The sequence below is a fragment of the Ahaetulla prasina genome, chromosome 2 (genome assembly GCF_028640845.1).
Source record: "Ahaetulla prasina isolate Xishuangbanna chromosome 2, ASM2864084v1, whole genome shotgun sequence".
NCBI lineage: Eukaryota > Metazoa > Chordata > Lepidosauria > Squamata > Colubridae > Ahaetulla > Ahaetulla prasina.
In genome coordinates this window covers 120,366,621-120,384,727 of record NC_080540.1, presented here as the reverse complement: position 1 = coordinate 120,384,727, position 18,107 = coordinate 120,366,621, and the positions used below count along the sequence as shown (strand labels likewise).

The 18,107-nt window shown below is 38.3% G+C and overlaps 1 protein-coding gene across 1 annotated transcript in view; it reads left to right on the top strand.

The window, feature by feature from the left end:
* SHISA6 (shisa family member 6) overlaps positions 1 to 18,107 on the top strand; it is a 386,277-nt gene that overhangs the window by 16,269 nt on the left and 351,901 nt on the right. Inside the window, exon 3 of the mRNA XM_058171390.1 lies at positions 7,493 to 7,653. Within this exon, the coding sequence (XP_058027373.1) occupies positions 7,493 to 7,653 (161 nt within the window). The remainder of the gene's footprint in view (positions 1 to 7,492; positions 7,654 to 18,107) is intronic.

Genomic DNA, 18,107 nt, shown 5'->3' with positions numbered 1-18,107 from the left:
CCCTGCGATGTCCCAGAAGTGACATAAGCCTGCCTGAGTCTGGATGGGAGGTAGAAGAGACTGACAGTGGAGATAATCTTGAACCACAGATATTTCATTTCCTGTGACTTTTGGCTAAGGGTGGCAGGCGTTCAGAGACTTAGGGTGTTTTTGCTTTGGTGATGTTAAAAATAACATAGAAAATAGTGGATAGAATCCCATCCAGATTCTGTTTAAAAGAGCACTGCCTGTGGATAGCAAGTTGACATTTCTCTGACACCCAAGCAATGAATGCCAGAATGACCAAATCAAGGGCACCCGAAGTGGAATACCAGAATGACCAAATGAAGGGCAGACGGCTCAATAGAATCTGGATGGTCTGAACTCACCTTCTTCTGTTCCATGTGCCAAAGCAAGCTTGTTTTTCAAAGGAGCTGCCTTGCTCTCTGCATAAGTAGCTTCTGACAGCCTTTTTCCTTTTCTCCAGGCAGAATAAAAAAAGGGAATGTAGAAACTATAGCTACCTCATTAAAGGTTTTAATAACTTTCAGCACAAACCTCATCACAAAATCTAGGCCTAATATATTAATTTTAATGAAAGGGCTACTCTGATTTCTGGGAGGGTTGAGTTTGAAAACACATGGGTTAAGATGACTTTATATTTTAGTTTTATTTCTTCCTGAACTCTTATTTGTAAATCAGGCAATTCTAGCACTGAGACGGAGCAATCACTCACAATAATATATGATAGAGAGTCTCAAGGCACTAGAATCCTAATAGGCAATTACTGAGTGCCCATGCCAAGAACTGGTAAGCTGTGAATCTAGAGAGAGAAATATTTTTTAAAAACCAAAACAAAACCCTAACTGTAATAGCTGCTCTTAAATCAAATCCAAAGCACATAATGATTTATTTATTTATTTATTTTATATATATATAGGGCTGCCAAATTGGAACGACTCATGCCAACTTACATTAAATAAATCAATAAAAGCAAACAATTGGAGTGCAAATGTGAAAAAAATAAAGTAAGTGATGGGGCCAAGTGGGAAAATGTATTATTTCAGAGACCAGAAGTGGTACCATAGAAGGCAATCTTCAGGATCCTGAAAAATGGCAGTTTAATTGCTGAATCGCCCTGGACCATCCTCTCCCTGTCAGTTCCTGTAGGACAAGTAGACAGTTAAAAAATAGTATTCCATTTATAACCAGATTTTGGAATCCTACTGGTGAACAGTGTAGGTTCATGAACAGAGGTGTTGCATACCATGGTGAGCCCATAATTGCTTGTGCAGGTGCATTCTGGTTATAGCTTAAATCTTGAAGTGGTCTTCCAGATTTAATTATTATAACTATATATCTATGTTTATATCTATGGAAACATATATGGCCTTAGGTACCTACCTACTGACCTAAAATTCCTTTATACTTTTCAAACTATCTTAGGAAATACAAGGTACTAAAGGATTCTCAGAGGCTTCTTCAGACTTCCTTAGCTGTCCTGGATGGAAACCATAAAACCATACAATAAAATTGTTTAAAATTACATACATTTAAAAAGTAAGAGAGAGAAGTTCCTTAGTTTGTAGATGGAAGGCCTTTGAAAGAAGCTTCTCAACATTAGCCTGAACAAAGTACTTCTCAAAGTGTTAAAACAGCAACTATTTTTTTGTAAAGCCCTTGTAGCTGCTGTGAAAGTTGTCTCCAACTGTTTCCATGTGCATACATATATACAGGCATGGCAGTTCCAGTGAAAGTTACCAGTGGAGGTACAGATTTTGAACTATCTGTACAGTTCTTGCAAAGGATGTGCTTTGTTTAATGAACAGAGAGGTCGCTTCATTCATGCAAAGATATTTTGTAAAGTACCTGATTTTTGAACGCTTGGTACAGTCCTATTCTTTACAACTTGAACCAGACTATTTACATTAGATAGTAAAATCCAAGGTTTTTGGATTATGATAGGAATCATAAAGGGGCAAAAACACCAGCAATCCCACCATCTACATATGCCGTAGCAGCCTCCATAAGTTTGAATATCCATCCAAAACAATGTCCATATAAATCTCAGTGTAGTCAGCGGTCTCGGTACTATCATTCTTTCAAATGGGATATGTATCTTCGAGAGTACCTGCAGTAACAAACAGGATGGCTCATGGAACACATTGTCAATTATACCTGGGCACATTGGAGCAACTTCTATTTAAGCTGGCATAATTAGTTTGGATAGAATAGAATAGAATAGAATAGAATAGAATAGAATAGAATAGAATAGAATAGAATAGAATAGAATAGAATAGAATAGAATAGAATAGAATAGCAGAGTTGGACCTTGGAGGTCCTCTAGTCCAACCCCCTGCTTAGGTAGGAAACTTGGCCTCTTGACCTCTATATAATCTTGTCCAAACTGGCTGCATTTGAAGATAGGAATCTATATCAAGACCAACCTGACTCTACTATCTGCTCAGATAGGTGAAGCATACTTTTAGGCAAGATTTTTTTTTTTAAATCTATCATTGGCATCAACACTGTGTCATTATCAGCCTAGGCCTACACATCTCTTACGCAAATGAGTAGGATGCCTTTGGCTGTTCTGGAGAAAAAACTGGCAAGATTAAGTCCGTCATTCCTCTCCCTTGCAGTTGGGAAGCACCCAGCTGAAATGTCATGTGTGGCGTATGTAGTAGGATAGTCATCTCCAACAAATAAGTAAAGGAATATATCAAGGGAAAGTATTGTTTTCCTTTTTTCTCCTTTTGTGAGGCACTTCTCTTAAAAACTAATAAAGGAGAGTGATGTTTGCATTTATGATTCTGCCACAGTGGTATGCAGAATATTGCAAAGTTAGGAAAAAGATGGCATAGAACTTCAGTTTGATAAGGCTTCTATGTGGCTGACTTAGCTATAATAACCACAGCTGAGATCATAACTTAGAATTCTTCTGACACCAGTTCATTATTCCTCAACTAACTCAGAAAAGTCCCCAGGCCTTCAATTATATTATTCAACTATAATTTCATTCTTAAGGTGAAGAACAAAATAGTATAAGGGTAAACAGAGTTAGATTATACATATTCTCTGTGATTTAAGTATCTGTTCTGCAACACCTACCAATCTTCAGCCCCTTCCTCTTCTTTTTTTGCTTTATGGAAACTGGAAAAAAAATCTCCTCAACTTCTTTTTTCATAGATAGAGCAAAATGGGCACAGTCCTATCACACACTTAGTGACTGGATCCTTAGTCACAAGGAATTAATGAGCATATATGCCTGTCTTTCTTAGGATTTGTACAAAAACTAATATCCAAATTCAAGGCAAAACATGGCATCCAGATTATGCATTAGAAACAGATGGGCGTCTTTCTGCAGGAGGTAACTTTTAGCTCTTAAAAAAAATCTGAACAGAGGACTGTTCCAGCTTTGTGAAGGAAAGACAGACATTTTAAAATTAAATGAAGTTTTGTTTTAGTTTTAAATGACGTATTTTAAAGACTGGTTGAGCTTTTATGTTGGAGAAGTACAGTAAGAAATGTAGAAAGAAAGAAGTCCTAATAGAAGGGAATATATATAGCTCAGTGTTGAACTATGGAGTCCTTGGTGTTCGCTGAACTTGGCAGTTTGCTTTCAGATGTTTTATTACCCAACTACGTAACATCATCAGTGATAGTAAGGATGGGGTTTTTCTGTCTGTTTATATATATTAGCTTCAGAACTACAATAGCTATAACAGCTACAGTACATAAACTATATGTTGTATAAGTATCATGCACATGTGTAATGTATACAGTGCTACAGTTGCCTCTGTATATAAACAGGGAGCAAACCTCACACTCACTAGTTGGATAATAAAACATCTGTAAGCAAACAGCTAAGCTCAGAGAGCATCAACGACTCCACAAGAAATTGTTCATTAAAATAATAATACACTTAGCTTCCAAAGATTTACAGAATAATACAAGCATGAGAAGGGAAAAGTTTTGCCGTTTGTACAATTCATGTTGCAGGCAATATTGAGCAGAGCTAAAAACAATTTCACATTCAATAGTCCACCTGGGAGAGGATCACAATTTTCCAGGAAAATGCTGCAATATACCCAGCTCTAAAAAAATGAGATGTCCTTGCCATAAAGGTAAAACTATTGTGAATCACAGATGGGAAAATCCTTTGCACCCATCTGTGTCACTGAAAATGCATTGTTTATGAAGTTGATAAAGCTATAGTCCAATGCACACTTATTTATGGACGATGCTTGACTGATTTTACTTCTAGCATGATTGGATCGCATGATTAGAGTTCCTTGGTGAACAGGGCTAATTCTCCGAATCTTTGCTTATTAAGATACAGTCTAGGCTTGACAGTAATTGCACAGTTCTCTCCTTAATACTTGTTTTATTTTTTATTTTTTTAAAAAAAGCAGTTTGGGGAAGATGTAATCGGGAAGGAGTCTGTTTAATTCTTTCTCGTCTTGCTTATGTCTTCTTCAAATTTTTCAAGTTACTTTCTTCTGGATGGGGGAAAAAGATAAATAATCTTTTCCTGTAGAGATTGGAAAGTAGCTTGGATAAAGATCTAAATAGAAAAATGGAAGGAAAGAAAAGAGTTTTTTAAAAAACCCATTCCTTATGTTATTCTTCTTCTCAAGCCTACATCTAGTTGCAGATGTTTTTCATTAAAAAGAAAAAAGAAAGAAACTCAAACCATAGGTGGAAATAGAATACTTCAGGTATAGTTTGGCCTTCAATTCTAAGATCTCATGGAGATATTTCTAATTAAACCTTTCTCTAGAAAGTGTTTCCTATCAAATATAGGTACTAATAAATAAATATTATGATGCAGAGCAGCATGGTGCAGGTGTAGGACAATTCAATTTGCCCTCAGGTTCTACAACATTCATTTCAGGGTTTTTTTAAAATCTAACCCTGAATTCAAGAGTTTTTTCCTCGCTTCTGTTTCTAGTATATACAGAAAGATTCATTTTTAAAAATCCCCTCTCCATTTTTTTAATAAGTTGTAAACCATTTTTTAATATTGAAAATGAGAGCAGAATAATTTCCTTTTTTCAGGAAACAGCAATGACTTGGAGTAGCAAGAAAGAACGCACACATTTACCTCATCATCATCAAAGGGGGAAAATGTAGACAATAGCAGATGCATATTAATCTATACATGTAAATGCATAAACATAAATACTGCAGTAGATATGACTGTAATCAGGCAATCTGTTAACCTCCTCAAATCTAATATCTGTAGACTGCTGCTTGCAATATAGTTACAAGCTCTTCTTGTTTGTAATATGTTTCCATACATGCACACACACACACACAGCTTTTCAAGTAGAGAAAAGCCAGAAACCTTTTTGTAATCAGTGATGGCACTTTTTAAAATTATTTTTGTTCTTTTAATCGCCAAGAACCAAAGGGGGAATGGGGCTGATGCGTGTATGTCAACAGAGAAATGTTAAGCATCCAGGAAAGGTGTCTGATTTAAGCTATTGTCTTTAAAAAACAAACCTACCAAATTTCGGTATCATAGTCTTGAGATGGTCCACAAAAATGAGAATGGGGCAGAGATACCTCTACTCATCCCTGAAAACTTGACATGTGTCCATGTCATCTTTGATTTAAGTTGTATTATTTTTTAAAAAAAATGAGCTTCACTTATTTTATATTAAAGATTGTTATTTTAGTGACTATTTATATATCACATTAAGAACACATCTAATGCAATTCAAAAACAAAGAGGCAATAAATCAAGGACTAATACAATAAGCATATGACTAAAATATCCTCATGAATACATTCCTTAACCCAGCCTCTGATAAAAGAGCAACATCCAACATCCTGTCCAACATCCTAGGGTTCTGTAGAAGACATAAAGAATTGGCCTTGAAGGACAGTGTCAAAATATGTTACCAAGACACCAGTCAGACAAGTACTGTATAGCTTAAGAAACCAACTTGAGAAAATTCATCAGACTGGTCCCTGCCTAATTCACCTGAAGTTGAAGGACTGGGAGAGCACCTATTTACACTTGCAAGCTTCTGTTACCATAGCTGTTCTAACAAAATTAGTTTTATTAGACTTATATAGCACTGATTTTTTTTTTAGCCTGATAACTTCTTGTGGAAGTACCTCCTTCAGGGATGTATTCACCACTGCATGAAGTCAACTATACATCACCTCCTGGGTGGTTTTAATTAATAAGAAGGGATACATATATATGACAGGTAGCTGAGTTAACAGTCCCAAAGAACCTGCCCATCTCTTCAAACATCTTCCAGATAATACCGCAAGATGGTGTGTCACTTAACTCACAAGAACTTGCCCTACTCAGTCTAACTATGATTGGTGTTTTCCTGGTCAAGAAAAGCAGAGTATGCAGCAGGCTACTTAGAAAGCTAGAAGAGATTTGGGGGTCTTCTTGATAGCCATGCAAGCGTATATTCCTTCAGATCTTGTCTTGGCAGAAAAATATGTTATCATGATTTGTGCTGCCCTGATGACAAAGATCCAATGCACTTCAGTAATGAGGATTTCAGTTTGTTCTGTCTTTAGAGCTTTATGTGGAATGGTTTAAAAGTACCTTTTGCTAAACTCTTACTAGCTTATTTTCTCCTCCTTCCCAGCATCAGTAGATGACATGAAAATCACCAATCGCTTCCTTCAAGTATGGTGGGATGAGTTTGTATGAGTACAGACAGTACCTGAAATGGAGACTTTAGCTCCCTTTCATGTATCAAGAATAACAAGTTGTCAATGTAGAGTTGCTCTGCAACAATAACCTGCCATTGGGACTATTTCTGAACATGAGTTGGGAATTATGTGCCTAAAATATTTAAGGTTCAGTTCATCATTAGGTTTCCTAGCAAGCAGTTTTACTTTATCTAACACTGAATAATTTGTTGTTGCCATTCAATTGTCAACCATTTTCTCCAGTGCCACAATTTAAAAGCATGATTTTCCTTCATTCAGCCTTTCTGAGGGTCTGCATATCATAGCCATATGTTACAAGTGGGAAAACCATGGCTTGGCAACATATAATTCACTGTCATTGTGATGTCTCTGCATTCTGTTATTTGTCTTGCTTTGTCATGGTCTTTCTGCCAAGTGGCAGATGATATTTTATTTCATATGTACAGTCGGCAATCCTGAAAATGTTTGAGCCTGTATTTACACACTCATCTAATTCACTTGCTGCAGTTCGGTAATGGTTTTCTACCATTTCTTTTGGGGGATTGTTTTCTTCTTCTTTTTATTTCCCCCACTCCACTTTATAGCTCTGGGATTTCCTAGTGCTGTCCCATATAAAAACTAAGCAGTTATGACCCCGATTTGCTTTTTTCAAGGTCAGCCAAAAACTAGATTTGTACACACATACAGAAAAAAAGGAAATGTGACTACTATAATATTTTCCCTTTTTTATTTTAATCAAAAGTCAGAGGGGAGTTTACTCATTTTCACTTGCTGCTCACTTGCTTTATAAAAGTTTTGCATGATTGGTCTTTCTTCCTTTTAGGGCTCTGGCCGATATCCTCCGGCAGCAGGGACCAATCCCCATAGCACACTGTGAAAGAGAGACTATCTCGGCTATAGATACCTCCCCCAAAGACAACACACCCATCCGAACATCTTCGAAAAACCACTATACGCCAGTGCGCACCTCTAAGACCAACCCAGGTAAGACGAGGACTTCTTCAGCACTTGTATTAACTTTCTAAGTGACTTATGTACAGGTTTTGAGGGAGCAGTAGAATATTATTAGTACTATATTTATTTGTGTGTATGTGAGAGAGCGAGAGAGAGATAGATTATTAATTAATTAATTAATTAATTAGTCAAATTTTGAAACTGCCGAGAGAGACGACTTCCGGTGTCCAGAGGCAACGGTCGTCTGGAGGCTTCTCCTGCCTCCAGTGCCCGAATCCGGCCGCCGCCAAGGCCCCCAGGGGCCAGGTGTTCCGAAAAGGACACCTGCCGCACGGACGGCTCGCCAGGGGTCTCCCAGCCGACATACAGGACTGGGGGGACCGATGCTGGCGCGTCCTAGGCTCGGCGGGGTTTGGAGGCCACGGGCCACGGCCATTACTTTGGTCGTCGCCTGGGCCGCTGTGCCCGGTGACACCGGGGCTTTGGATTTATAACTGCAGCAGCCTGGTGGTGAACAGGGAACGGAGAAGAATTGAGGAATGGAGAAGGAAGGGATATCGGTGGCAGTGGAGTGCTCGGGAGTGCGGGGGGGTTTTTCTCCCCTGCGGCTGGAAGGAGCACGAGTCATTCTGGAGAGAGGAGAACTTAAAATAAGAAGATTACTGGTTTTGTGGAGCTCTGGAGAGAAGAGGTGATGGAGAAATTTAGGAGGGAGGGTTTGAGGCCCCCCCCCCCTCTGGGGAACAGTGGTGGCGTCCAGCTTCCGCCTTCACTATGAGAATTTTGATGACATCACTTCCCTTCGGCTTCCTGGTTGACTAACTGTACTCTGGACTCGTTGCTCCTGTGAGTGCCCCCTGGTGGATCCGGAGGAAATTACAAGGATACTGTGCTTGCCTGAGGATTTTGAAAATTTTTTTTTTTTAAATGGCAAAAGGTCAGAGACCAACTGCTGGAGAGATGGAGAGAATTCTGGAAAAGTTATCCAATATGGACAAGAAACTGGATGATTTGCAAAGAGGCCAAATGGAAATAAGAGCAGAAATTGTGACTATCCAAAAGGATTTAAAGGATACTCAACAAGTCTCAGCAGAAAACAAGCAGAAAGTGGAAGGTCTGGAGGGTGAGATGCGGGCAGTGCAGAAAAGAGAGGAGATGACAGGCAATGCTGTGCTTGGACTACAGATGGATAAAATGTCTTATTTCCTTAGGTTTCAAAATTTGGAAGAAGTGGACCAAGAAGATTTGAGAGATGTTGTGACTAAATTGTTGGGAGAATTTCTTGGGAGAGGTGTTGATTTCATGAATTGGGATGTGGATCGAGTTTATAGAGTTAATTCACAATATGCACGCATGCAGTTCCCAGAGAGGTTCATGTCAAATTTGTGAGAAGAGGCGAGATGAAATTCTTAGAAAACATAGGAGTGGGGCAGGGAGATAGCCATTCTGAGGCAGATTCCCAGACAGGTGCGTGAAATGAGAAAGAAATATTACTTTTGTCAAGCAAATTGTACCAGAAGGAGTAGGCTTCAGATGGCTGATGCCAGAGGATTGATGATTTTCCGGGAGGGCATTACGAAAAAATTAGTACAATTGCGGAGGCTACGGCCTCGTGGAGGAACACAAAGCCCTCCTGGAATCAGATGACCCAGGAATTGAAGAAGGGAGGTTATAGACCATGGGGCGGGCGGCTGCCGCTGTTGCGGCGCTGGAGTTGGGTCAGGCTGAACCCAGAGTTCTGAGATCCAAAACTAGGAAGTGATAAAGATATTTGGTATTGTGTTGGTTTTCCTTATTCTCTTTTGTACGATATTCTGTTTATTCTTGACCCTTCTTTATTGCGTATGTAAGATTTCTAAACTTAGCTACTTCGTGTCACCTGCTTGCCATATGGCTGTTGTATGTGTTAAAAAATTTGAGTAAAATTCTTATCTTGTATAAGAAAAATGAAAATTTACCATACCTGATATGTATTTGTATAAACCTTTTTTGACCAATAAAAACTTTTTGAACAAAAAAAAAAAAAAAATAAATAAAAAAAATTTTGAAACTGCCCATCTCCCTCACAAAGGAGCGCTGAATGGTGTACAAATAAATATATATACTGGATCTGAGGACTGAGGAACTTTTTTGAGTTGTATTTGAAGATATAGTTGCATTTAAATAAGCGCACATTCTTTTGCAAAAATAAGCTGCTACCGATACTTATAAGCCATTTCTCTTTTATGAAAACTTAACATTATTCATAAGAGTAAAATTTTAAAAAGCGTACATTTATAATTTATTGTAATAATACTAACACAAAGACTACATTTTTAGAGATGGTTTTGTGACTGTAGAGATTGCCACAGACAGAGGGTCTCTGGGGCAGGTCACTGATGTACACTGCAGTCCTATTGCTGATATGATGACTTACTGAGTCATGTTTAGCTGTTTCATGAAATTGATAAAGCCAGTAGGCATTCTGTTATGATCTTGCAGTAATAAGATCATTATTAGGCTAGAAGAAATTAAGGCACAGCAGTAACAACAAGCAAATCGCACATGTTTAGGAGGTAGAAAATATTACGAATTGCAAATGAACTGTGCAACATGTGTGCTGTTTGAAAAACATGACCCAAATCTTCATTCAAGCACAGCCTTCACTTACACCCCCTGATCTCTTTTTTCTGGGAAATAAGGCATACTTCATATTCTCCATTCCTTGAGCCTTTAGAATCATAAAATTATACAATGTTATATGGAATAAGATGTCTTGGTTCAGTCAGAAGTGATAGGGCATAACGTATCACTGGGTGCAGTTTCCTGTCTCTGATCAGCTGAGAGGTCAAAGCAGTTGATTTTCACAAGAGGATGCTTAGATGTTTTTTTTAGGAGGCAGTGCAAATTTAAGATACCCATTTCTATGATATTTCAGAGATTTTTCTATTTGGATCTGAAGAAATTTGTATTTACTATATATAAGATGTAGAAGATGATCAGGCTGAACCTGAGGGAGGAGTCAAATGTGTCATCAGTCTTTGCGGGCCCACAAGAGATCTAAGTCCAGCCCACCTTGAAGTCCTTTCTTATCTCCCACTCACTTCCTTCGACCACTAGCAGTTCAGATTCTGGTAGAGAGCTTAAGCTTGCAATAAATCTTTATGCTCATTTGAACTGCCTGAATCTCCTGATTTCCCCAGCGCTTGACGTAAGAGTTGTTATAGGAAAGAGCTGAAATGGGATCTATTCAAACCTAACAGTTTATGATAAAATAAAGACACAACTAAAGGATGGCTTACATAATATAGTGAAACAAATAGATTTAAATGTTATACAGGGGTGTCAAACTGGCGGCCCGTGGGCCAGATGCATCACGTGCAGGCCACATCCACCTATTTATTTATTTATTTATTTTATTTGTCAACAAATACAAGAAAACAAGTAACAGAGTAGACACAGACACATGAAAAATTCTTGGCACAAAAAAAAAGGGATATAAATTGGCAAAACATAGCCATAAACACATAAGATGATTACTTACTGAATGGGCATAGCCAATAATAATAAATAATAAAAATAATAAAGTATACAAAACTTGGGAGCGCACCGGTCTACCTTCTTTAAAAAGGTAAAAATAGAGGCACCGGTCTACTAATTGCCTTTTTTGGGAGGCACCAGTCTACCTTCTTTAAAAATAGAGCCACTGGTCTACCAATTGAGCTTTAAGGCAGTTCCTTGCAAAACCTATTTCTATGAATTTCTTCCATGTTTTTATAGGGACGCTAGAAAAGGAAGTGTCTGGGGTATCTGTGTACTTTTGTAACAGCCATTGTTCACTCATGAGGATGCATATTTTGTGTCTGCAGTCTGGGATGCAGGCTGTGATCACAGTATATGTATTTGAAGGGAAAATACTTCAGCTGAAGGAGATTTTCAGCAGAGAAATAGCAGAGGGAAATGGTCAGTATGTTGTTATATTGGCTACTGACCCATAGGAAGCACTGTACCACTGGTTTCATCCTTATATGAAGAAGAAGAAGAATTTTTTATTGGCCAAGTGTGATTGGACACACAAGGAATTTGTCTTGGTGCATATGTTCTCAGTGTACATAAAAGAAAAGATACGTTCATCAAGGTACAACATTTACAACACAATTGATGATCAATATATCAATATAAATCATAAGGATTGCCAGCAACAAGTTATAGTCATACAGTCATAAGTGGAAAGAGATTGGTGATGGGAACTATGAAACGATTAATAGTAGTGCAGATTCAGTAAATAGTCTGACAGTGTTGAGGGAATTATTTGTTTAGCAGAGTGATGGCCTTCGGGAAAAAACTATTCTTGTGTCTAGTTGTTCTGGTGTGCAGTGCTCTATAGCGTCGTTTTGAGGATAGGAGTTGAAACAGTTTATGTCCAGGATGCGAGGGATCTGCAAATATTTTCACGGCCCTCTTCTTGATTTGTGCAGTATACAGGTCCTCAATGGAAGGCAGGTTGGTAGCAATTATATTGAGCCATTCATGAAGCACAATGGTGGCCTAGTGGTGAAGACGCTCATCTCCTACTCAGAAGGTTGAGAATTCAATCCTAGAGGCAGCAAATATTTCTCTTAGGGCACAAAGACAAAAATATCTACTGCAAACTCCACTATAGGTGTCAGGAAGGCCATCTGGCTAGTAAATGCTCAGGTTCAACTGCCTGGACTCAACCTAAATTAAGGGATTGTAAAAAGAAAAAAATATTGAGACATTCATCAGGCATAGGTAGCCTCCAAGTTCCATATCTGTGTTTAACTGTACTGTGATTTCCCTTCTGTGGAATTCACAATATTTATTTGTTCCTGGAAATGCAAGCGTGGTACTCTTTTAGAAGATATACACTTGTGTATGGGAGAACCTCAGTACAAAACCAGTAGATGAGAGAATTATTAAACCCTGCACCTTCCTAGCTATTTGTGATACACCTTCTGTTCAAGCTGTTGTCTCTGAAAATGAACACTACTGAAGTTTAAATGCATGTTGTTTGTACATCATGTGCAGTCAGAGTCAAAACAAGACAATCTCTTGAAAATCAGAACATTTAGAATACATTATTGCTGGGTACTCAATGGAAGTTGCCAGGAAAGCACAGCACTAGGATGAAAATGAGGTCAGAGCTGTAGGCTTGAAATAAGAAATTTTTCATCCTTCATAAAATTATAGTTGTGAGTAGGTCAAAATAGTATCTGAATCAACACTGAATGTAGGATAACAATATAGTTAAGTAGTAACTCTGTGTTATCTGTGTGTAGAGTTTTGGGAGGTTGCTGTAAAGATGAGACTGATTAGTCCATGGCACAATATAACGAGTAATTGGCAGTAATGTTAATGTTGCTGTTGTTATAATATTCTTAAATTCTTTCAGTAAGAATGGTTAATCATCCTGTTTGGAAAATAACTGAGACAATAGCCAGTACAGTAAAGATGGGTACACTTTTCTCACCCTAGTTTATCAGGCAGTTCAAAAAACATAATAAAAGACGTACTTTATTCTGATACTGATTTTCCCTTATTCTTTCAAACTTACCAAGATCTTTTTTTTAACAGATAACATCCCTCATCACTGATTATAAACTATGTTAGCAACTGACATAAACTGTGTGAGTGGCCACAAATCCCTACCTAAGAAATAATGGTGGCATTGTAGAAGTATTATGTATTTATTGAATTTTTATCCCAGGTTTATTACTTTATAAGTAACTCAAGGCAAGGAACATTCCTAATACTCCTTCCTCCTCCTATTTTCCTCATAACAACAACTCTGTGAGGTGGGTTGGGATGAGAGACTAGATCAAAGTCACCCAACTGGCTTTCATGTGTAAGGCAGAACTAGCACTCACAGTCTCCTAATTTCTAGTCCAGTGCCTTAACCATTGCACCAAATTGGTTCTCCTGTTTAATAGGAAAAGATCATTGGTTCAATATCATAAAAGACTGAGAAAATTGCTGATTATTTGGAGGATTTTAAATTTTAAAATCCTCCAGATTTTAAATACTAGCAAGCTGCTTTTGTTACAGAAGGAAAGCCCAAATTTTCTAGAAACCTGAGTATTAACTATTAACAGATAAAATATCCTAGTAATTCTAATGTCAGGCCTGTATGCCATCTTTTGTATTAGGCCTTCAGACTTGCCATGTTTACTACTGTGGGAAACTGGGCAGGGGGATAATATGGAGTATGGGTGATATATAGTCATAATAACATTCCTTTCTCAAGAAGTCAAGGACAATTTGCCCTGCACCTGGAAGGCTGGAACTGGGAGGCATCTCCAGTTGGGGTGATGTTTGATTGGACTATGTGATGGACTTGTGGGCAGGGACTTGAACTTTTCTTTGGGTGGGGAAAACCTGAAACTTTCAGAGTCGGGTTTTCCCAGATGTGCCAATATGACATCTCTAATAAAACGTAACTTTGAGGAAACCCAAGCCTCAGAGTCTTCTTTTGTTGGGGGTGTTACTTGGAACTCTGACATCTAACAGTTTATTTTATTTATTTATTTATTTTTCAAATTTATATACCGCCCTATCTCCCTAAGGACTCAGGGCGGTTCACAGGCAGTTAAAATACATATAAATACAGATTAAAAAAACAATTAAAAAACTTATTCTATTGCCCCAAATTTAAAATAGTATAAATAATAAAAACCCCTTAAAACCCATAACTTTAAAATCTAATCCAGTCCCGCGCAGATAAATAAGTGTGTTTTAAGCTCACAAAGGTTCGGAGGTCCGGAAGTTGACGAAGTCCTGGAGGGAGTTCGTTCCAGAGGGTGGGAGCCCCCACAGAGAAGGCCCTTCCCCTGGGTGTCGCCAGACGGCACTGCCTAGCTGACGGCACCCTGAGGAGTCCCTCTCTGTGAGAGCGCACGGGTCGGTGAGAGGTATTTGGTAGCAGTAGGCGGTCCCGTAAATAGCCCGGCCCTATGCCATGGAGCGCTTTAAAGATTGTCACCAGCACCTTGAAGCGCACCCGGAAGGCCACAGGTAGCCAGTGCAGTCTGCGCAGGATAGGTGTAACACGGGAGCCACGAGGGGCTCCCTCTATCACCCGCGCAGCTGCATTCTGAACTAACTGGAGCCTCCGGATGCCCCTCAAGGGGAGCCCCATGTAGAGAGCATTGCAATAATCCAGGCGAGACGTCACGAGGGCGTGAGTGACCGTGCATAAGGCATCCCGGTCTAGAAAGGGGCGCAACTGGCGCACCAGGCGAACCTGGTGGAAAGCTCTCCTGGAGACGGCCGTCAAATGATCTTCAAAAGACAGCCGTTCATCCAGGAGAACGCCCAGATTGCGCACCCTCTCCATCGGGGCCAGTGACTCGCCCCCAACAGTCAGCCGAGGACTCAGCTGACTGTACCGGGATGCCGGCAGTTGTCTTCTACTAGCAACTGAAGCTATGTTTTAAGTTAGTTTCTTCATTTGTGATTGCTTGGAATGATTATGTTAGTCTGTTTAATGACCACAGCTGCCAAATGAAAAAGAAAAAAGAGATTCTATGAGTAACTTGAATTTTGCTTCCCAGTGCAAAAACTATACGTTTGTTGATAAGTATTCTAATCTTTTTTTTTTCAGAATTATTTCCTTCAGATGGGAGAGAAGGAGGGAAAGAAAGAAAAATAGTCTGTGATTATTGGAAATTAGGAACCATGAAAAATAGACAATCCTTTTTTATTTTGAGTGAGAATCAGTGATAACTTGTGGCAATATCAATATGTGTGGTTTAACTGGGGACATAGATGAGTGCTGTAGACCAACTAGTGCTTTGAATGGCTAATAAAAGGTACAGCTAAGGCTGTATCTATATCTTCTTTTCTTCCTTGTATTTAGTAGAATTTGCTTCAGAGTGGAATTGCAAAACCACACTGTCATTAGAAAAATTCCCTGAATATGCACTACCAATATCTTGGAAGGCAGATATGTAATGGAAGGTTTTATGTATTTGGGGTGTGGGGGTTGTGGAAAATTTCATGTTCATCTAATAAGTTTTAGATTGAACAACAGGACTCCTCTGAGGAAGTGGTTCATCCAATCTGCATAGTCCTCTAGGGAATTCACCATTTGTTGTCTTGAATTAAAAAGAAAATGGGATACAAAACCCATCTCTAATTAGTCTAAGAGTAGTCTTTTGACACCACTGCAGACCCATACAATGATTGAAATTCTGTATTAAAGTTCTATTTGTTCTTTTTACAAGCTGAAGTTTGATTTTGGTGATTTCTGATCGATGGTGGGCAGTTCAGGACAATGTAATTTAGAATTAATGCTACTTTTTCTGCATTGTTCAACATTCAACAATATTCAATATTCTACATTATTTCAACATTTGTTTCAGCATCGTTCAGTATTATACATTATTTGTTTCCAGTTGAGCTTTTTTGATGCAGGTAATCATTAATTTGGGATAACCGGCTAGTACAGCTGGCTGGCTGGGGAATTCTGGGAGATGAAATCCACATATGCTAAGATTGAGAAACAGTGGACTAATATAATGCCCAGAAGTATGGGAAAATTCTCAATATCTACAGTAGTTCCTAACGTATGGCCACAACTGAACCCAAAATTTTTGATGCTAAGTGAAGACAGTTGTTAAGTGAGTTTGCCCCTTTTACAACCTTTCTTGCTACAGTTGTTAAGCAAATCACTGTAGTTATTACATTAATAACATGATTGTTAAGTGAATCTGGCTACCCCATTGACTTTGCTTACCAGAAGGTCACAAAAGGAGATCACATGACCCCGGGATGCTGCAATCATCATAAATGTGAGTCAGTTGCCAAATAACCTGAATTTTGATCACCTAACCATGCGGATGTTTGAAAAGTCATAAGACACTTTTTTTCAGTGCTGTTGTAACTTCAAACAGTCACTAAACAAACTGCTGTAAGTCAAGGACTACCTGTACTAGCTAATTTCTTAAATTTTCAACTTAACAGAATGATCATACAGATTGAGAATATTAGAGCACTGGGCCCTTTAGTGGCACCAGAGGAGGAATAGATGGCTATTCAGATATTTCTGAATTACATTCACTCAGAGTCCATATGTAAAATTTGTTGGGGACCATACAATGTATGGGTAAGAGACCAGCAAAATGGGCTTTGTCAAAATAGAATTAATACCTCTCTTTCCTCTCATGCATTTAAGGCCACTTAAATGGATTCTCCTTTTAGTTGTTTTTATTATAGTCACCAATTTATATTTTGCATTTCATATTTGTATTTATATGTTAATGTATGCTTTAATATTATGTTGTTCTTTTTCAGTTTATTCTTTGTTTTGTTGTTTTTGTTATGCCACCCAGAATCATATTGTTTGAGCTAGGCAGGCTTATCAATTCAGTAAATCAAATTAATAAGTAGGAAAAAAATGCATTCACCCTGGAGATAGAAATAAAAATCTGTTTTCTGAAAATTTAATCATTTTTAAAGTAAGTTTATACTTCCTAGCCAACCATCCCTTCCCAAGTTTGATTTTTATTTATTTATCAACAATCGGTGGCAGCTGAATAGGAGTCTGGGGGTTGATCAGCATGTCTTGTGAGAGATCAGGCAGCTCACCCATGATGCAAATATACCAAAATTCCAATGCGGTTTATCCAAATTCTGAAGCATCTGTTAGATAGTTTGGGAGATAAGACTTTAACTGGCAGACAGTTACAGCTAGAGGTAAAAGGAAGATATAGAATTATCGATTAGTTGAAAAGAGGGAGTTCTTAGGGTCAAAGATTTTAAATTGAAGGCTACCTGCCAGATATGCAAGGATAAGGAAAGGATACTGTGTAAAGAAAGATATGGCTTCCTAACAGAGCGGCACTGTAGTGAGATTTGAACCTTGATTTTTTTTGTAGCTGAGGTTCCATTGATATATCCTCCTTCCTCCCAGGCAAGGCAAGTTAATCAATAACAGACTGAATTTTGTGAAGAAATCAATGATCTAATGCTGTTATTCATATAAAGATTTTGTAGACTGAAGGGATCTGATTTGGTTTACCATTCTCAAGACACACTGATTTCCCTTTTCATAGTATAGTATAAGAAGGGTCAGGTAATCTAAACAGAGTCCTCTAATACTGCTCTCCACGTTTTTGAATCCATGTTATCAATTTATTTTTATTTATTTATTAATTTTCGTCAAGCATGTATTTTATGACAAGTGTAAATTATGACAAGTGTAAATAATTATAAATACATGTAAAGGGTACGAATAAAAGCAAACATTAGGACAGGGACGGTAGGCACGCTGGTGTACTTGTGCACATCTTTTGTTCCTTTTGCATCTGAAGAATTTATTGATGTTGTTACAGCTTTCAATGCAGCAGGCAACACAGTTTAGACCTCTGATTAGTTTGAATATAGCTGGAGAAGGTTTTTAATAAGCTATTTAAGAAAGAATGTTCGTGATGTGAACACATTCAAAGTGCTGTTTTCAGCAACTCCTTCTACCTGGGGGCATATTC